The 22,406-nt window shown below is 38.1% G+C and overlaps 1 protein-coding gene across 1 annotated transcript in view; it reads left to right on the top strand.

The window, feature by feature from the left end:
• The window catches only part of PTAR1 (protein prenyltransferase alpha subunit repeat containing 1), a 46,830-nt gene extending 27,609 nt beyond the window's left edge, over positions 1-19,221 (top strand). The window contains exons 8-9 of the mRNA XM_077759296.1: positions 7,494-7,798; positions 9,949-19,221. Coding sequence (XP_077615422.1) covers positions 7,494-7,798; positions 9,949-10,291 — 648 coding nt within the window. The 3' untranslated portion in view covers positions 10,292-19,221. The remainder of the gene's footprint in view (positions 1-7,493; positions 7,799-9,948) is intronic.
• The last annotated feature ends 3,185 nt before the right edge of the window (positions 19,222-22,406 follow it).

Below are 22,406 nucleotides of genomic sequence, written 5' to 3' on the forward strand. Positions count from 1 at the left end.
TACATACGACAGCTTCTGTGTTTCTTCACTTCCTGTGTTTCGTTGCCGTGAGAATCCACGGTACTCCTTGGAACACTTCCCAGGCCTGAGACGACGTAAAGGGGTCACAGTTGAGTCATGTGGCACTTTCAGACTCACAGGGAAGCATTCTCTAATTCTGCCCACCATCCTCTTCCTACATCTCCCTTCTCGTGGTCCGGCTCCCCTCTCTGTCCTAGCCAGAGATTCCTCCAGGATATTTTTAAAATTCCAGAGGAATTTTAAGCCAACACTTCTGGAAAAGTAGCCCCTCCCCTCCAGTTTATATTGGCTTTGTGTTTCAGGAGGGGACATCTCTTAAGGGAGTAGAAAGAGCACAGAGACAGAATCATACTGACCTGGCCTCAGATTTTGGTCCTACTAGCTCGGTATGGAAAGTACACCTTTCATGTTTCATCTGTAAAATAGCGGCTCCACTGCCTGCCTCAGTGGATTGTGAGAATTACTGGAGTTTGTGCCTGTGAGGTACTGGGCACCTAAGAGAGGCTCACTGAATTTTATTTAGTTCCTTTCTTTGTGCCCCACCGAGAGAAAGTTTAGGTGAAACTGGCTACCAGTTTGCTAGATGAACTCCGTGTAATTTATTCCTGAAAAAGTCCTGAAACTCTTTCATTCCCAGACGCTGCCCTGTGTGCCGGGTGTGGCGTAATGACGAAGAGAGTGCCCTCAGCAAATTGAGAGTCTAGTGGAGGAATAGGTGCCAGCACTTACAGCACAGTGATGCTTGCCGGCGCCGACGGAAGCACCCCGTGCGGTGGGAGCCCGGAACGGCTCCTCCTCCAGGCTGGCCTCGCGTTGGAAGGCTGCGGCCGTGTCAGGGGTCGGGTGGGCTGTGGGAGGTCTGGGTCCCTACGGGGTCTGGTCATCCCAGCTCCACAGCCTGGTAGTGTGCAGGGCGCGGGGAGGGGCCCAGAGAGCGTGGAGGATGAAGAGAGAGGCAGAGTCCGGGTGAGCTGAGAGGTCTTTGGAAACTCTCCTGCCTTGATGCGGAGCTTTTAAAGTGGCATTCCCATAAAATCAGGAACACAGGGCCAAGGGGAAACGCTTGGGGTCTTGAGACTGTTCGGATGTTAAAGATGACAACTCATGAGTGGTACGTTGACTCAGCTGCCTGCTCCAGTCCTGGGCTCACCTGGGCTGCCCACCTGCCCTGCCCTGGCCCTCGGCACTCTTCCTGTCGCCACGGCTCCCAGGGCGCTCTGACGGGGGCTGGGTTTACAGAAGCCCCTTTCTGGTCTTAGAAGCCCCTGGGCCCCGCTAGGAGATGATGCCCTACTACACTTTGTCTATTAGACGGAGTGATCACAGAGGCCCCGTGGTTGAAAGCAGCTTAAAAACACACGTAAATGAGCTGGCATCTTTTTACATAGACAATTGAAAATAATATTTTTTGGGGGCGCCTGGGTGGCTTAGTCGGTTGAGCGTCCGACTTTCGCTTCGGTCATGATCTCACGGTTCATGGGTTCGAGCCCCGCGTCGGGCTCTGTGCTGACTGCCAGCTCGGAGCCTGGAGCCTGTTTCAGAGTCTTTGTCTCCCTCTCTCTCTGACCCTCCCCTGCTCACGCTGTCTCTCTCTCTCTCTCCTATAAATAAATAAAAACATCAAAAAAATTAAAAAAAAAAACAATATTTTTTTTAAAGTGCTGGTATTTTTTGATGCAGGTATGAAAACAAGCGTTGTAGAAATGGGTATAATCTTACTGAAGGGTAACATGGCAGTGTTTATCAGACTTTACCCAAAAAAAGGTGTGTTCCCTCTGATCTAACACTTTTGCTTGTGGGAGTTCATCCTAAAGACATAACAGGAGACACGGTTCGCTGGTGTCATGATCAAACAGAGGCTCTACTCCATGGTCACCCAGACCTAACGTGAATCCTGACTGTATCACCAAATTGGCTGGTGGCCCTGGGGGAGTTTCTTAGTCTCACTAACCTTCAGTTTCCTCATCTGTAAAATGGGGATGTTGGTAATCCCTACCTTATCAAGTGTTGTGAATTAAATGGGAGAATCCACATAAAGTGGCTCTCACAAGGGCTCGTACTAAGTGTTCAGTAAACACTGGCTATTATATTAAATATGAAAGTTTGATATATAAAAATACCATTTATAGTAGTGAAATACTAGAACAGTCTAACCCTCCAATAATGACAGATTAGTTATATTGCATTATATCACAAATTGGAATATTTTGTTGATACTATAAGTTATATTTTGGAAGATTACTTAAAGAAAAATGTCTACGATAGGATAAGGATCTAAAACAAAATATGAGATGGTTCTAATATAATTTTGAAACATATTATTAGCATTGAATGAGATTTTGAAGTGTTTGGAACAGTGCCTGGCATGTTGTTACTACTGAACATACACATACACGCACACGCGTGCGATGTTGTTACAGAGATACTGTTTTGTGTTTTCTATTACAAGCATGTATATATTTTCTGCTCAGAAAAAAATAAAGAATTGTGAACAGTGCTAGGGTGGAATTAAGAGATTTTTATTTTCTGTTTTCTGTACTGATTGTGTATTCTAAGTGGATTTAAGTAGATTTTAAAATGGTCTCATTTGTGACGGTGGGGTGAGAGGAAAGGCTCACGGTCAGACAGTTTATTACTACTAGCCAACTGAAAGTTGATACGGTGTGTCACCTGAGAAAGCACACAGGGTCATTTCTGCAAAAAAGACACAGATGGCCAATAACAAAATGAAAAGATGTTCAGCATCTTAGCCATCAGAGAAATGCAAATGAAAATCACAGTGAGGTATCATTTCATACCGACTAGCATGGCTAAAATGAAAAACAACAGTTACCAGTGTTGACAAGGATGTGGAGACATTGGAGCCCTTATACATTGCTGGTAGGAATGTGAAATAGTACAGCTACTGGTAGGAAACAGTTTGGCATTTCTTCAAAACATTAAACCTAGAATTACCATATACGACCCTGCAGCTCCAGTATTAGGTACATATATACGCCCCAAAGAATTGAAAACATGTGTTCATACCACACCTTATTACAGCAGCGTTTACAGCATCATTAAGTCATAACAGCCCCAGAAAGGTAACAACTAAAAATGTCCAGTAACAGATGAGTGGATAAATGCAAAGTGGTATATCCATCCATACAATGAAATAGTACTCGCCCACAAAAAAGGAACAAAGTCCTGATCCATGCCATAACATGGATGAACCTTGAAAACATTGCTGATTGAAAGAAGCCAGATTCAGAAGGCCACATATGCTATAATCCCATTTATACGACTGAAAGAGAGACACAGGTCTCGAAGGTGTGGTGGCAAGAGAATTAAGAAGCAGGGGGCAGACTCTCCAGGAGCCGAAGCCTCAGTCTCCCGGCTCGAGCTTCTTTTATTTTGCTACTTGTCTGATAACAGCAAGCACATACAACATGATATTTGGCATCTTGACAGGCCATGCACCTGCAGTGTATTCCATACTGGGTCATGAGTACATCTGGCGCCAGACAAAACCTTCTTATCCCCGGCTTGACGCCTGTATGGTGTCCTTCTGGAGAGAATGAGCAGTCCTGGCGGCTTTCTAACCTTGGGAATGGAACTGCTTTCAGTTCCTTGCTGCTCCGTCCTTTCCTTCAGGACATTCTTATGGTGCCTCTGGCTTCTTGTTCTCCAACATACAACAGTCAGAATAGGCAGNGGCAGAACAGATCAGTGGGTGCCAGAGACTGGGGGGAATGGAGATTTAGGGGACTCCTAATAATGGGAGTTATGGAAGTGATGAAAATGTTCCAAAATTAGACAGCAGTGATGGCTGTACAACTCTGTGAATATACTAAAAACCACCAGTTTATTTTTTAACTTCAAAAATTGATTCTTAAAGTATATTAGAAAGAATAAAACTTCAAGAATACCTGAGAAATTACTGAAATAAAAATGAGGAACAGTGTATACAGAGTATATGTTTGTAAAAATAGAGTAATCCTGGTACTCGCTCAAAAATTAACACAGTAATGGAAAATATAAGGCCCAGAAGCAAATCCCAATACATAACGTGTGCTAATTTCATTGAAATATGGAATTTCACCTAATTGGAAAAAGGATTCTTCAACCTGTGATGCTGATTAAGATTGACCTTTTAGCAAATACTTGTTAGGTTTTAATCTCATATACCAAACTGAACTCCAAATGGAATAAAAAACTACCTGAAGAAAAAAAATGTAATTAAAAAAATCAATTGCGATAATATATTAAGAAGGATATTTATAACATAGGTATCTAATCTTTATAAAGATCCCTTACAGACCTATAAGAAAAATTAAGGACTATCACAAAGAGTAAATTAGGTAATTATAAAAAAGAGAATGAGACAAAATAGTCAATTTGTATAAGGAGATACAGAATGAATAAGGGAATAAAATAAACATTTAGCCTTAATGATAAAAGGAAATGCAAATTAAAATGACATGATTTCCCACTTACTAAATTAGTGAATATTAAAGTACTAGTAAGGAATTTAAGAAATATTTAACATGTTCTTCCAGTAGGAATATAAATTACACAGCCTTTCTGGAGGGCCCTTTGACAATATATATGACGAACTTTAAAAAATGTTTCTCACTGTTCCAGGAAATATACTTCTAGAAATTTCCCCTAAGTAAATGAGTTTTACACATAGACTTTATATGTGTTCAAAAGAGTGTTACTTATACAAGAGTGGAAACAAAATGAGATAGTAATTAAATTATGATAGTCTTTAGGATGAAATATTATACAAAAGTTTACAATTATAGAGTAATATTTAATGACATGGGTATATACATACAATGTAAGTGGAATAAAATCAGAATAAAGGAGTATCTCAAATGTGTGTTAAAAATAAACCACATACACACACGCAGAGAGAAAAGCTGAAATTCTGGTGATAGGCCAGAATGTTGAGGGTAGTTCTCTCTGGCCAGTCGGATGATGGGCGATTCTTTTGGGTTTTTTTTTTTTTGTATTCTGTATTTTTGAAATGTTCTAGAATGATCATTCTGTGTCACTTATAATGAGAAAATAACCAAATGTGTTTTTAAAAATTTATAGGGCAGATGTCTTAGAGGCATTTTCAATTTTAATTTTAGGTCTGTTACCTGGTACCCTTCTGTGTCATAGCCCTGCTTCTGTGGCTTTCTTGTAGTTATTTATTCACTATTCATTTTTAGATGGAGTGCTGAAGAATAATAATATGTAAGTTATACCACATATAGGTCATTGATTCTGTCAGTGCCTTACATTTAAGCCATATGTCACTGTTAAAAGTAATAGCTGTCTTTTTAAAAAACCATTGCTTATATCTCTCTACCATTTTAATCTAGTAAAAAAATGCCCTGAAATTTCTGTTAAAAGGGTCTTCTCTAGTTTCGTATGCCTCTTAAATATATCAAGGGAAAGGAATACACTGAATTTTTCTCTTAAAAACTTTGTGAAGAAAAATTTTTTTTAAATTTTTTAATGTTTTGCTTTTGAGAGAGAGAGCATGCATGCAAGTAGGGGAGGGGGCAGAGAGAGAGGGAAACAGAGAATCTGAAGCAGGCTCCAGGCTCCAAGCTATATAAAGGATAAATCAGTGCAGAACCCGACACGGGGCTTGAACCCATGAACCGTGAGATTATGACTTGAGCCGAAGTCGGCTCACTTAACACTTAACTGACTGAGCCACCTAGGCGCCCCAAAGAGTCTGAGAAAAAATTTTAAAGGAATTAGTTCACACTGTTGAAAATCTTTCATATATAGGCTATTTTTTTGTCTCAAAATCACAAAAAAAAAATTAAAATTTTTGCCTATAGAAATATGCAGTAAGAAATAATCTAAAGGTTTTTCATGTTATATAAATTCCTTTTAAACATGTTTTGTACTCTTTTCAAGCCAATATTAAGAAACCCTGTGAAAATTAAAAACCTGATGTATTGTAGCCAAATGATCTGCAGGTGAAGTCTTCAAAAGTGTAATAACCTTAAGGTTAGTGTGTATTTTTCTAAGGTAGAAGTTTGTCTGGTGCTGTTTTGCTCACTATTTTAATCAAATGAGCAGTCTTGTTTTCCATTTCTCAGAGATTCACCAGTTCTGGAAACAAACTTAGTTGGCTTCGAGTACACTCCTTAGAACTTAAAGGGGATGTTTAAACATTTCACAGATATAAATCTACTGTCCTAGCTGGGAGTAATCTTGACCCTCTGTACTGGTCACTTAATTCATTAAATTGTTCACTCATAAAATACTTAGATGTCCGCTCTGAGGCCCCTGGCTATAGAATGATGGAAAGAGTAATTAGAAGTGAATAAGTATCTTAAACAACCTGTAGAGTTTAGTGAAAACAGATGTACAATAAATTCTGTAATATATATGGCAGAACACACAGAAACTTGGGAGGTTCAGAAGAGGGAGAGATTCCTTCTAGGGAAGAAAGGACATGTGAGAAATGGAGAGGTGATCTTGGCGTGGGAAAAGGCATCTTCCTGGGACCCTTGACAAGCAGGTGGAGGAGGAGCCCTTTGGCCGTGTGCCGTAGCTGCTGTTCACTGCTGAAAAGTGTATGTCTGTTTTTCTGTAGCTGATCTGAAAATCCCCTGATGGAATGCCGTAGGCCCTCAGTGTAGCTTTCACTGATCAAAATCCATTTGCATTTGCTATTTGTACGAGACACTGCCAAATAATTTATGGTATCATTGCGTTAGAAATTGCTTAGTTTGCAGGATTGATAATACAAAAGCTTTGACAAGCCACTGCTGAATTTTGTTTCATCTACTTAAAAAAATCATTTATCATTGATAGTAATTGAGTTTGAGATGAATAGTGAAAATCTTGAGCTCTTGAAAATTCCTAGTATTCATGCATCTTGTTTTTTGTACTGAGCCCTTAGAATTAGGTAGTGAACAAACCTGACATGACCTGTGCCCTCATAGCACTTACAAAGTTAAGAACAAATAACTACATTGAGTCGATTGATCAACAAACAGGAAGTTAAATATTCTAGTATTCATTAAATGTTGAAAGTTTACATCAAAGTAACCTCTGAATTTATATTTCCTCTTTAACATCAGCATTCTTGTAAATAATCACCCTAATGTTCATCATTATTATAGAATTTGGCTTTTCTGTGAGTGTGCCAATCAGAATGTGATTGATCAAGGTCCAGGGAAAGAATGACAAATCCTTAAATTCTGTGGTGTATATAAAAAAAAATCTCTTATTACTTTATCAGGGAAAAGGGGAAACTAGCCTTTACGAAGCTTCCACTAAGTGACAGCACTGTGTTGGACATTGTATACACAGTGTTAGTGTTGGACATTGTATACACAGTGTTAGTGTTAGTGGTAGAAGTATTGTTATCAAAAAAAAAAAAAAGGAACAAATGAAAGAAATCCAAGGCATTAATGGAGAAAGAAGAGCCTTTGGCTGTTCCACTTCTCACTTCCCTTTTTTCTTCCTACAAGATTCTTCTTGATGAACTGTCTTCTACTAAACACTGGGCATCCATGCACGTTTCAGACCACAGTGGATTTCACTACCGCCAGTTTTTGTTAAAGTCTTTGATTAGCCAAACTGTGAGAGATGGTTCTGTATTGGAACAAAACACTTTGAGAAGTGAGCCAGCTCTAGTTCTTGCAAAAGATGAAGAAGCAGCAGCTTCAACAGAGGAAGCAAGGATAAATCTTCCCCATCTTCTAGAAGAAGAAGTTGAATTCAGCACTGATCTGATTGATTCCTATCCAGGACATGAAACCCTTTGGTGTCACAGGTGAGAGAAGCGAAAAATCCATTTTCTGCATGAAACCACATGTCTTCCTGAGAGCTATAGAAGGTCTTACATCGTAGGCCACCCTCTGGAGTAAATACGGTAATCTGGTTGTGGAGCTTTGCCTGTGTTCAGAGGAGTTTCCATTACCATATTCTCATGATCTTCAGTAAGAGGTTCCTCATGCAGGTCTTTGACTAATGCTTAGATGGTGGCATTCGACCTTGACTGTGCAACACCTATGTTACTTTCAAACTGAACACAGAAGTTTCTAGACTCCCTCCTTGGAGATCCTGATATTTGTAGCATGTCTGGGGTGGAATGCTGGCATCTAGTCTTCAAAAAAAAAAGGGAAAAAACCTAACAGGTAAATTTTGACACAGAGTTGGGTTTAGACCATTGATTAGCCCATTGATTGGACTCTGAGAATAGTTAAGTTTTTTGAAGGTCTGCAAATTACCTTTCCTTAAGTTAATAAGCTCTTGACACTTGGTTGGGTTCTGTTGTTGTTTTGGGTTTTTTTTAAAAAAGTAAGGTGTGCTTTGGGAGCAGGACAGGATTATTAGGAAGGAGTGAAAGAGTAAGATTAGCAACCTCGTAACCTGAGTTCTGAGTACATTTGACAGCCAGGTAACTTTTGTGTTGGAATGAAGTCCAGGTATGGGAACCCTTTTTTGAAGCATCTCTGTCTCTATAAATGCGGATTCTACTTCAGGCTGTAGGATTGTATTTGTAGACAAAGGATTTGCCTGTGCCAAGCTAGGAGATAGACATTTTAAATACTTGTATATTTTTAAAGTTGTTGAGATGTGTGCCTTTTGAGGAGATGTGTTCAGCTGCCCTTCCAGGCTAAACACGTTTAGAAGATGGGAGACCATCTACCCTCTTTGGCACCCTCCGAAATGATTTTCTTTTTCTCATATAAAAAAGACACTGTTATTCCACATTTTCTAGAGACAAGATAGACATTAACTTCCATGTTGTTTTGATGTTACAGATTTTTTAGTTGGCTATTTTATATTTAGGTAATCAGTAGTAAGATTGAGAAAAATTTTAAATTATATTTGTGTTGAAGAGATAGCTAGATTAGCAGAGTAGAAGCTTTGTGTAAAGATTAATTGAAGTTTGGGGTGGTGCGTGGGGAAAAGAGACCGTTGGGATGGCCTGGATGTTATACAGACCCGTTTTCTGCTACTGAGTCAGTCCCTTTCGGCACCTCATCTGTCCTTTCAGTTTTATCCTGTATGAAAGGGTTAAATTATATGCTCCCTGTCTTCTCCAGAATATGCTGGGAAAATGGGCAGAATTAACTTTTCAGAGCTTAGAGTTGTTAATATGAATAATGAGATAGAAGAACCTAGAATCTATGTTGTTGACCTTATTGTATACAGTAGATATGCACTCCACTGAGTCAAAATTTTTGGAGATTAGGCACATAGATCTTCATTCTTAACAACTCTAGATGAGTCTACGGGCAGGGTACCTGCTCTCCTTAGAGAGGGAGAGAGCTGTGTCTTCTAAATGCTTTGCTCAGAGCTCAGCACATTCCTCCTGTTTGATTAGACAGTAGTTACAGTGACGGATTTCAGGGAAAGTTAAGTTGGTTTTTAGATAATAAGACGTGTTCTTATTAAAGAAAGTACTGGATAGAGGCCATGGGCTAAGCCTTTAGAGGAGCTATTTAATCCCTTTGTTAAATCACTTCTGTTTTAGGATATCAGTAATTTTTGGTTCCGTTTTGTTTTTTTTTTTTGACAGCAGAGATTGGGCTATGACCCATTTCTAATTTCCGATTGTAGTTCCAAAGAGTAACAATTCCAGGTGGTTGCCGTCATCTCAGTCGGTGATATTAAACATCCTTTGAGGGTCGTAGTATTCATCTCACAGTCCAGTAATCTGGGCTTGTAAGACTCTGGGCTAAATACGCAGACTTCAGGGTAACTCCTCCACCTCCTTCCTCCAGGTAACTCGAGGTCACTAAAGGGGTGAACTGAGTACAGTACGTTTTGAAATTATCAGCTTATTTTAGTTGGTCCGAGGGTTGTGGGTTATCGTTAAGCTGAAATTATCAGCTTATTTTTTTTCCTGAAAAGCTTGACTTTGTGATATGAGTTTTCTGTATTCTCGCCCCCCTCCCCCCTCCTCTTTCACAGGCGGCATATTTTCTACCTTCAGCATCACTTACATGGTAGGTTTCCTCACAGTGTGACCCTGTTGTCACCTGCAGACAGCCCCGGGGGGACTTCGAATGACTTGCACCTCATCCCAGGAGGCCCCCACATGTCTCAGGCCATGGAGGTGGATGGGCTGAATGACTCCAGCAAGCAAGGCTATTCCCAGGAAACCAAACGCCTGAAGCGGACCCCAGCTCCAGACTCGCGGGGCCTGGAAATGGAGCACAGGTTTATCGATCAAGTACTGTCCACCTGCCGGGACGCAGAGCAGGCCAGGTTTGCCAGTGCCTACCGGAAATGGCTGGTTACCCTGAGTCAGTGAAGGAGGTGGGTTAGTCCCGCAAGGTCCCCCTCAGTGCAATATTGCTTTCCCTTCTCACACAGTCGCATGAATTGTTTGCTGTTATGTGTTCTTCATCTTTAGGTTAAAAGTCCATGGTAAATCTTTCATTTTATTTATTTTGTTAAGAACTGGCATTCCTTTGGGGATAAAATAACTGTAGTTTCTTCTGCTAAACATTGAGTCTTAATTTGTTTCTTCTCATCCTTTATATTTCTGTACATGAAGCTTCCCATTTGGTTCTCCCCGTTGGTTCACAGACACATGTACCCGCCTCAGTGCAGTTGCTGCATAGGCTAGTTTCTTTTCCAGTTAAAAATTTAAGTTGTAGTTCAGCCTTAGAATAACACAAGCTCAGAATAACTCCATCTAATTATTGTTTTGAGAATCATATGGCCAGATAGAAGGGATTTGAGAAAATATCATTTCTCTTTCTCGACTCAAGTTATTGACCAATGTAACCAAAGTCAGAAGTATCGGAATTTATATTAAAAAACATGCTTCCATTGTGTAATCCATTTTCAAATGGTTATTTTAAAAGAAAAACTAATTTTAAGACTTTATGTAATTGCAGTACTGGGAAATTATTTTTATTACTAGTTTTGATAGATTCTTTTTACCTCAAATTTGGTATGGGCCAAAAACACTCACATTAGCCCTTATAAAAACCATTATTTTTTAAAACCTGGAATGCCATTTTTAGTTACTGCGATTTATCTTCCTTTTAAATTCACCATGAAAAGTGAAATATGCATGGAAATGTATCCATTAAAAATCTTCATTTTTAAAAATTTAAGTTCTTGAAGGTACACTTAAGCCACAAAATTTTTATGAAGTGGTTATTAAAAATTTGCTGGCAAAAGCCAGGGGGAAAGAATAGATTTTGAAGGTTGGGTCTTCAATCTTTATTTTAAAAAAAAATAAAACAACTTAAAGACTTTGATACTAAACTTATCAGGGATGAGGCACCAAAGTAGGCACCGTACAGCTGTATCTTATCTTAGTAATAAGGGCTGGGTTCTTCAGGTCTGTGAGGCCGGGTGGGAAAAGGGCCAGCTAATGTTTACTTTCTTAATACGTTTTCTCCCCTTGTAAATAGTCTGTGTTTATTTCCTTTTCGCCTATCTTTTCTTCATTTTCCCAGTCCATTCCATATTTTTTGACCCTTTCACTCTCCTATGTTTTTCCTTAATTGTCTAATTTTAAGGATATGTTCTGAAGATACTCTCCGTCCTTTTCCCAATGAATTTCATAACCCGTTAAACACAAACACACACAATATTCGTACGAACTGCCCTTCTCAAAGTTCCCCTAGTGATGGAAACTGCCTGTCGTCCTGTACGTGTGAGCAGGATGCCATAGTGGCAGAAGTAAGTGACCTCCATGCTTTGCTTGTTCTCGTTTTCACGTTTTCACCTGTGGGGTGAGGGGACAGGCATAAAGGCAGGCTTCTCCTAGCTTGTATTATGGAAACCTTGGGCTTGAGTGAGGCACATGGCCTTAAGCTTAGGGAAGGAATAAGTTCTTTCTTCCTGCATCATGGTTTTGTTGAGGAGCAACCTGTCAGGTGAGACTTTAGAACACCAGAAAAACTGTCCAGCCCGGCCCTTGCAGACAGAAGCTGCTTTTCTCTTTTGGGACAAAATTAACCTTTTATAGTTTTCATAGTATTTTAGAAATGTAAGAAAATAATTGCCATTATGAACATAATTCCATGGCCCTTTGTGTACAAAGCGTATTTTGAATCAAATACCTCAAGGTCTACCTAGACCTCTGTGGATAAAACCATTAGCTTGTGATTTTCTGCACCTGCAGGGGATGGTGGGGCGACTACATGGAGAGGAAATGAGAGACTCAGCCCCATTCCACTGGATTCATGTTGCCAGATCCTGGCATCGCTCAGTATTCCCTTTCTTCCAAGCATCATTTTAAGTATCCCAAGTAATAGGGCTTCTTCTGTTTGATGTGAGAGTGTCAGGACAGGAGTATCGTCAATCCCCCGTGAACAGCAGCTCCATTTGACAGTGCTCCACGCCTTTTTCTACCCTCCACAGAGCATCCTACCCACCTTTGATGTTATCTGCCTTCGTGTGTTTTAAGGCCTTTAATCCACCCCTTTATGAAGCCATGCAATCCTTTAAGATACCTTTGTCTCGTCTTCCTAACAAAGTTTTGAGTAGGGAGTAAAAACACAAATATCCAAAGGATACTTAACCGTTTGTGACTTTTGTGTGTACTTTATTTCTAATGTCTGTACTTTTCAAGTGTTCATTCACAGAAAAACCTAGTATTGCCCTATATGGCTGTGTTTTTCCTAAGTGGTTGACATCTAAACTCATTAGCTGTAGCGTGGTAGTGAGTTCATGCAGTGGAAAGGATGTGTCTGTTTTCAGGGACTTGTTAGTCTTTCCTTTTTTTTTTTTTTTCCTGTACATACGTCATTGTTGAAAGGAAAAGATAGTTTAGACTGACCCACTGCATCAGACTTTCATTGGAAGGACAGTAGGCCATCCTGCTGTCCTGTGGATCAAGAATACTACCGACAAGCCAAAAGCAGTAAGATCTGTAAATACCTCCACCACCAACTTCCTCCCCAACCCCACCTTTTTCTGATAAACCTATTTTGGTAATTTGGTGTTCCCAGATTCTACTGTGTGCCTTGCACATGGTGAGGACTCATTAAATATTTATCAAATTAATAAATGATTCATTGAAAATAGGAAAGATTGATCATGAGTAATGGATAGAATAAGTTAGGATTGAGAAATTGATAGATTAGAGCAATGGATGATGAATGAATGATATATACCAGCGTCATGATACTACAGGTGAGCTATTACATATAGAATTAAGTTAATTTAGATTATTCCTCATTTAACTACCTTGTTTAAAGCTTGTTAAATCCCAGCCAAAAAATGCAGCTCTATAATTATGAATTAACTCTACTTTAACATATATTAAAAATTCATAGAACAAAGCTCATTCGCATTAAGAACACCACTTTCTGTTCATTTATGGTATTGGAAGGCAGATTTTGCCAACAGAGCCAGAGACACTTTGGAGCGTTTGAAGAAATTTTTGATTTCAAAGACTTTTTGATCTCTGTATGTGCACGGATAGTCATTTTCTGCGTCTCCTTTTCTACTCCCCAGCTTGAACCATAGACCTTTTAGGTATTTCTTAAACCTTTGTGAGTCATTTTTTTTCCTCTTAAATTTAAGGATTAGCTACCTATTAATTTCCCCTTTTTCTTTTCTAGGTTTTAGCATTTTTATTACCTCTTTGTAAACTCTCAGCCCCGACTTTGAGTCATATCCCTTATTCCTATGGTACGGTTCTGATTAAAGGCTTTTTTAAATTACTAGGATTAAATGTATAATGTTGTCACTAAAAGCCATTTAAATCTTCAGATAAGGGCTTATGTGACACAAGATGTGAAAACAAAAGTTCCTCAACTTTTACGTGGCAGTATGCAGGAAAGCATAGACTGTGTGATTTAGATGTATTCATGTCATGTCAATTCATGCTTGTTATATAAAGAGAACTTTTAATGTTGTTGAGAACACATTACGTTAGTAATTTTCTGGAGCACAAGATGGTGTCTGACATGAGCTAAATATTAATTTAGGAGTTCAGCTGCCACTTACTGTACAACAGTCTAATCAATATTTAGTCCTTCCTAATTACAGACGATACTAAAGATTTAGTTATAAAAAGAAATAACATATATTCTTTTCTTTGCAGAAAGTTTTTGTAAGCTGACAGTTATTTTGTTACCAGAGAATTATATTTTAGAACTTTAAGATATTTAAAATACGCTAGGAAATTTGAACAGCATTATTAAAACCTTTTGTCTTATGAGTAAACTTTTCCAGTAGAGTGTGCAGCCCCGGTACTTCATACCTGCTGCCCCCCACCCCCCACCCCCCAATGCCTGGGGGCACTCTTCCTGTGCTCCCATTCCCTGGAGAAGTGTGTGGAGGCCCAGCAAGGCCGAGACGAATGCGTGGCACGAATGCGTGGCTTGAAGGCAGCGGGCAGGGGAAAACAACCCTGAGAATTCTACTTGTCACACAGTGTCTTTTAAAAAACAGCTATACATACTGTGGTAATTTGAGTGCCTTTCTTATTTCTAGAGAGAGCAAGATTAATGTTTAGGTAGAAAACAAAGGATGGAAGTTTTATCAAACAGTTGACTGTAACTCGTTTTATTTATTCCAGTTGCTAGGCACGGCCCCGTGGAGTTTTTTATCCATTCATGAGATACTGATATGAGCAGGTAGGATGCTTTGGTTTGTATTGCTTAGTTAGCATGCTTAAGCACCCTACCAGGAGGAATTAGGTCTTTCCCTGGGACAACTAACTTGCTGGGGGTGGAGGCATTGTATTTAGAGTGTGCATAATTAAAGGTTAGCCTGAAGCCGTGCAGCCCACGTTCAAGGGAAACAGTGGCACTGTACCCTAAAAGAAAGTCCCTATGATTGTCCTAAATAGATCCTTTGCCTCACTTTAAGGTTTTTAAGAATTTCCTCCCAAATTCTGTGTTGGAGAAAAAGAAGTAAATAGATGAAATTTAAAATATGGCATTTTATATATTTGGTTATGGAGAGGGGAGGGATAGAGAGTCCATATTTCAAGATTGCAGATAACTTTTAATTATAATTTCATAAAGATAGCTAACGATTCCAAAGTGCTTTTCAGAGGACTATTGAATAATATATTCCTAAATGGCAGCAATAGGTCATAGTTCATAGTGGAGACAGAAAACCATTGTGTCAGTTGTAGATCTGTGTGTGTGTGTGTGTGTGTGTGTTGCAGGGGGCACATCTGGCTCTCAACTTGGACATCTGTATTCTTGTTAGGTCATGTTAACACTGTAAAACCAAACTCTTTGCTAAAAAAAAAAAAAAAAAGGTAGCAGTAGCGTAGTCTGCTGATGAAACTTTGTGCTTCCAAGAATATTAGCTCTATATAGGTTGTGCTTTTTGGACAATAGTAAGGTCCACAAGGCTAACCCTGGCATTTCTTTTATTGATCTGTTATTCCTCAGGGTGTAGAAGATTTAGTAAACTTAGGACAAAATTTCATATTCAGCGGCAAAAAGGAAAAGGCAAAAATACGCTAAATATATTACTAGCTCTTAAAATTTTAGTATAGATAGTATTTTTTATAAACCACTACCTGTGCAGTAGCTCGTGGACACTCTGTGACTGCCTCACTCTTCTTCCTCTCGCCGCTTCCCTTGGCTCTTACGAATGTTCTCTTAACCCACGTCTTCTACGGAATCAGTTTCTGTACTGTATTGTTTCCCACCTTTGGCAGAGGTGGGGGTGTTTCAATTGACCTCATTTTGTTTTTGGAAATCCTGTTCAGGAAATGATTGCTGTTGGTTTTCAAACTGACAACTTTTTTTTGCTTCTTAAAATTTCAATTTCCCTGTGAGAGTGTTCTCTGTGCAGACCCCGTACGGGTTCAGGACAGTGCGTGATGCCTCACGCCTTGTAGGAATCCATCAGGTCGGAATGGTTAAAGGCTAGAAAGCGAAAACTAGCTTCCCTCTATCTCGTCGCCATTGCCCGCATCCATAGCTTCAGGAGAAATATGGTATTGTGCTGAAGGTACATAATTAGCTTCAAAACATTCAAGGCAAGATACACAGCTGCAACACGTTGTAGGTGAAACTTCCATACTTTTCAGGCCACATATATGTGTGTTCACATATATGTATGTATATATAGATTTAAATGGGATTTGGAACTTGAATTTATATAGTGATTTTACAGAGAATTTTATTTAAGAGGTTTTTATTTTCATATTTGCTTAAAGTGCTCCTCTTTAAAAGCAGTTTTCTGTATTAAACCAGCCCCCTCAAGCAAAGTTGGAAACCTAACACAAGTGCCATTCTCCCGAATTAACCAGATATCTGTGTAAACTGTTTATTTTTGTCTTTGGATGCTTCTGAACCTGGACGTTCTGGCTGTTCTTCCGTACTTTTAGGGAATCAGCCTTAATTTTGTGTATGGCCATCAATTTCCTCAAAGTACTATGCAGCTTACTTCAAATGTTTATTTATCTTTATAAAGTGATCAGTAATACGTATTGAGATTTTTTTTCATGTCGGAGGTGAACAATTTCACACATTCAGACAGTGACTCATTAGAAGTGCTCATATAATATCTTCCCTCACCAGTGTCATCTTGCATTTGGAGCAGGTATTTTTCTTACTGGTTAAAGAATGAGTGTAGACTGAGTGCAGTCATAGTAGGCGCTCAATAAATATTTAGACAGTTACTGATCTAACGTCAAATCAACAGCTTTTGGAAAGGAAACTTGTTATCTTTTCATGGAGGGGTATATTTTTAGAGTAATATATGTTTGAAACTGAAAAATTATATCATTTGTCTTGAATTACTAGGCTTATTTAGGCTGGAGTTAGTAACAGGCAATAAAAATCTTGTTTGTATAGAACATGGTCTGAAGATAGGAGATGGGAAGAGTTTAAGCAAGTATCTTTCTGTGCAAGGCACATTAATAAATGTGATTAAATGTCTTAATAGGCTGCCAAACGAGAGAGAGAGAGACAGAGAGACAGAACTGCTGTAGACTTCTGCAGTCGGGTTCTATGTTGTGCGCCTGATACTGCCTGGCTTAGGTTCTGTTTATTTCTTCTTAAAACCTGGTTGCTTTCCAGTGTCTTAAAAGTGGTGATGGTAAAATATAAAATTATATTAAGTAACTTCTCCTTACTTGTTTTCTGAGAACATCTTTACTCTGAGGGGGAAATCCTTATGAAGGACACAGTAGTTTCAGCATTGGTTCATTTGCAGCTTTCAGAGCACTTTTGACAGAGCTTACCCAGTGTAAACAGATTTAAACAATTGAAAAACAAACATTCCGACCTGAGCTGTGAGGAGCAGAGTGTGTAATCCAAGCATCATTAGGCATCGCCTCCTGGTGAGGTTCTTGATGCAGGACTGTGATACTGGCTTCTGACTGTGGTGACCGCTGTCAGTGTTCTATTTTGGTGGTGTTCCTAGGAGAATAATGAAATGTGTGCTAGATTAATTTGTATTTGAGATGGATACAATAAAAGATGATGTGGTATCAATATGCCAGGGATTTATACACACTATTAATAAAATTTTTTAACAAAGGAGGAGGGGCAGAAAATGAGAAGAGGTCAGTGATATTTTTTAATAGCCTCTAAATTTTTTTTAAAAAATCCAAGCCTCTCAGACACTAAGCAGTTGCTTACTTTATTTAACACTGAGGGACTCTAAGGGATAGTTCTCAGATACTATCTGCTACTAGAATTGACCTTGTGGGAGAATTTTATATTGCTTGAAGATTTTCCAGAATAATGGAGTATTTAAGTTGCAGTTTAATGTTTTTTTAAAGATTTTCTTCGGGCTCTGTGCTGACCGCTAGCTCAGAGCCCGGAGCCTGCTTCAGATACTGTATCTCCCTCTCTCTCTCTGACCCTCCCCTGCTCATGCTGTTTCTCTCTCTCTCTCTCTCTCTTTCTCAGAAATAAATAAAACATTAAAAAAAAAAAAAGATTTTCTTGTAGGTTGCGTTTCAGTGGACAAGTTACATATATGATCTGTGGTGCAAGGTCAGATCCTGGGCATTAAAGATAAGTTTGGCTAACTTAATTTTACTGGAGATACTAATTGTCTTCCCTCTGATTGCACTGTTAATTTTTTTTTTAACTATTTTCCCCTGTTTTCCAGTCTGCATCGAAGATCCTTTAGCTCTTACAATGTGTAGTAATTGACATTTCTTAAGGATTAAATATTTTGTGAATTCTTTTTACACTTAAAATGTATACTTTGCAGAGGGATAAAAAATAAATTTTGCAGTAAAGTATGTGCAGAGTGCTTAGAGTGTTCTGGGAGTTAGTACTCCAGAGTGCTTAAAGCAGGATGCTAAATCCTAAGGCTAATATGTGACTGTAGACTATCTGTATGGGCGCTGTCCAGTAGAAATAAATGGGAGCCACATATGTAATTTTTAATTTTCTAGCAGGCACACTAAAGAAGAAACTGGTGACATTAACTTAAATATTTTAATTAACTCAATATATTAAATAAATTTTACTCTGTAATCAATATACAAAATTCAATATACAAAATTATGGGGATAGTTTATCTTTTTTTTCCCCATAGTAAGTTTCTGAAGTTCATTGTGTATTTTGCACTCACAGTCCGCGTCAGTCCTGACTAGCTACTTTGCAAGTGCTCAGACAGCCGTGTGTAGCTGAGGGCTGCTATACTGGACGGTGCAAGTTCATAGGGTACAAAGTTTGACTTTATTTTAAATTGGGAGATGGTGGGGTAGGCATGAAATTATGGTACTTTAAAAATTATTTAGTATACTTAGAAAAGTATCTAGTAAAATTATCCACATTCTCTTCATTTTCAATTTGCTGTAGAAGTAGCTCAATCTGTTCCAATTTGCCAAGCATTATTTAAGGAGGAAGAAATTCCATGCCATGTAAAATACCATGATATGCTCATTATAACAACACATTATTAACACATTTCTCAATGTGTTCACTAAATTCTGTCCTGTTTCTTCAAAATAATAGCTTAAATTGCATGTTAATTGTGTATCTGTACTTGTTTTATTTTTATATTATTCTTATAGTAATGTGTATTAGCAAACAGCCCTAGGATTCTAATCTTCCTATGCATCTGTCTTCCAGTCCTGACTGGTACACTTATTAAGTTGTAACAAGTGGCAGAAAAGTAGAATGAACCATTGGTTTTTTCCACTAGATTGTTTTTACCATGTGATCATGTACCAAGCCAGCTATAACTTACTGTATTTCTGTAGAATATGAAAAATAGTGTTTATGTCGTATCTTTGCTAAATGTTTGCAATTTCTAAGTAAACTTTTCATCTCCTAAGATGAGCGTTAAGTGTGATTTTATCTTTGCTTCTTTTGGTGTTTTAAACTCCGCTCCAGTCTGCCAAGCAGTCCTGGGACGGATGTGTGAGCTGTTGTCTAAGTGAAACCAACTGATTTGATTACTTACACTTGTAGAAAGAATTAAAAATGTCATTTGTGTCTAGGACATTAAAAAAATATCAAAAACAAATTAGAGAAATCGTCACACTTGTCTTTAGAGTGCATTAACAATGACTAATTGACTTATGAAAGTCATTATAACTAGATAACGCTTTTTCTCATACATTTTAAATGAAGGCATAGAGCAGAGAATTATTACTTGATTATTTCAGTGTTCTAGCCCATGTTTTCTTTACCTTGAGTCTCACTTCCGTATATCTTAAGCCGGACACAGCATTTACAGTTATTTAAATGGTTTCAATACCTAAGTATATACTCTGAACAATATTGATGAAGCAGACACTTTTTTTACTCCGATTTCAAATACTCAAAAGGTGGTTTTGTGGGAAAGGCCTTTACTGCCTTGTCCCATGACTCTTCAGGATTATATTATTAAATAACGCACTTATTACCTATGCCTATTTTGGGTAGGAAACAGGAGACAGAATTTATTTGCATCATGCCAAAGTTGCTTTGCTACGCCAGGGAAGGGAACTAGCTTGCTAAAGACAGTCTTGGTTTGAGTTAGTAAGCAGAGTGTACAAGAAGTGCGACAACAGTTAATATTAGCAAAGTGCTTCCCTGGGAAATTGCTTTACCTAATAGGATGCTTCTTGAAATGAAGGATTAATAGTAATAACAGAGGCAGGATGATACACTAGCTAATTAAAATTTTTAAATATGATGAGCCTTTCATCATTTGTATATACTTAGGAGCATTACATTCCTCATGCTGCAACCTCAGATTTTTGCTTCTGGTGTTTTTTGGTTTTGTTCTGTTTGTTTTGGGAGAAGCAGCAGCGATGTTTTTTTTATTGTTACTTTTTTTTTTTTTTTTTTAAGTGGCAGGATTCCTATCTTTCCAAAATTGCTAGATTGGGCATCAATCAGCTTTATTTAAGATAACAAGTTACAGTATGCCCTTTTCTTATGAGAAGTACAGTATCATTATATATGCCCTATGTTACAATAGAATTTGAAAATCAAAGCAATAATTACTGTACTACCTTTTCTTGCACAGAAATATTCTTAGAGTAACCCTGGCTACCAGGAAGAACTCCCTTACCACTCCTTATAATTATCTGAACAGACATAATACTTCTGAGTTTACACTTTTACTATCAGAAGGCTCCGAAGATATACAAATCTCTTGTATTAAACTCCTTATATACTTCCCATAGTAATTACAGCATGATTAAGGAAAGGTCCGCTTTCTGTGTAGGGGAGCTAACCGTGGGCTGAAGTGGCCCTCCATCATATTTTTGTATTTGCATGTTTCTTAAGTTACTAGTGATCTCTCTAGATGTGCATAGAGAGTACTGGAAGGTTGGTGAGTAATTGGGACTGGTGCAGCATCAGTCACCCCATCTGTTGTCAAGGACGTTTGGTGGCACTTGACCATCTAAGGTCCCTAGAGCAAAACCAATCACCAGTTCTCTCTGGTCTGTAACTAAGTGGCGACACATCTACTTTGTAACATTGATTTCATGAGTCTTAATATTAGTTATCCCATGTGAAGAAATTTTTAAGTTTAAAGCATTTTGTGTGGCATCTGTTAGAGCAGAAGTCAGAAACAACTTGAATACACAGTGGGAGATGCAGTAAATTGGTATTTTCCTACCATGGCATTATATGCACTCACAAAAATAGAATATAAAATTACATGGGAAAAAAATCTCATAAATTAATTTTTAAAAGGAAGTTAGAAAAAACAGGAAGTTATAGAGAAGTGTAAAGTAAGATTCTGATTTTATTTTTAAAATTAAAATTAATTCCATTTCCAATAATGGCAGGACCGACACTCCTACTGGACACAATTTAAAATGTTGGAAAAAATACTAAAAATTTTCTTCAAAGCAGAATAAAGAAATCTATATCATACTGAAACTGCAGAACACCAGTAGAAAGAGAATGTCTTATGAGTGTTTGAAGATAAAGACATCAAATCGGTAGCCAGCTTCTTGTTTGACTCAGAAGGTGTGGGAATGATAAATTTAGTGTGCTGGAATTATGTAACTACCATTACAGAATTCTACATACAAAAAAAGTTCTTTGAGGAATGAAGGTAAAATAAATATATCTATAATATATAAATATATATGATATATATTAANACACATGTATGATTTCCATTCATGTAAAATTTTAAAAATAGGTCTACAAAGAAAGCAAGAAAATTATTATTATAAAGGTCATGATTATTATGAAGGTCAACCAGTAGCATCTGGTTGGGAAAGAATGGAACCACCATCAAGGATGAGATCAAGATACAGAACTTCTGGAATCCTGGCAGGGTTCTGTGTCTTGAACTGGGCCGCGTGGATGTGTCTTATATATTTTATGTTCTTTTCTCCATGTTCTGTTCACAATAAAAGAAGAACACCTTTTAGAATACAAAGGTATTTTTAAATAAATACCCTATTTATGGATTAGATGTATATAAAAGATTCCTACCAAATTGGCCTATAGATTCAACATAATCTATCAAAATTCCAATTAGTTTTTCATTGAACTTGATAAACCACTTTAAAATTGATATGCAAATGAATTGGATTTAAAATAACCAAAACAATCTTGAAAAGTTGGCTTACTATAAAGGTATAGTAATCAAGACTATGGTTTTGGCATAAGAATAGACAAATCTCTGGAACAAAATAGAGCCTAGAAACAGACCTACACACGTAGAGTCCATTAATTTTTGACTGAGGCATCAAAGTCATTTCAATGGGGAAATCTAATAATTAGTGATTGAACAATAAAATAGCTCTATGGAAAAAATAAGCCTCAACCCTTAGCTCACATAATATACAAAATTTAACTTAAAATGATCATAGAACAGGGGCACCTGGATGGCTTAGTTGGTTAAATGTCCGACTTTGGTTCATGTCATGATCTCACTGCCTGTGAGTTTGAGCCCCGCATCAGTCTCTGGACCAACAGCTCAGCCTGGAGCCCACTTCAGATTCTGTGTCTCCCACTCTGTCTGTCCCTCCCCCACTCACACTCTGTCTCTCTCTCAAAAAT

Source organism: Crocuta crocuta, unplaced genomic scaffold, assembly GCF_008692635.1.
Source record: "Crocuta crocuta isolate KB4526 unplaced genomic scaffold, BGI_CrCroc_1.0 scaffold41, whole genome shotgun sequence".
NCBI lineage: Eukaryota > Metazoa > Chordata > Mammalia > Carnivora > Hyaenidae > Crocuta > Crocuta crocuta.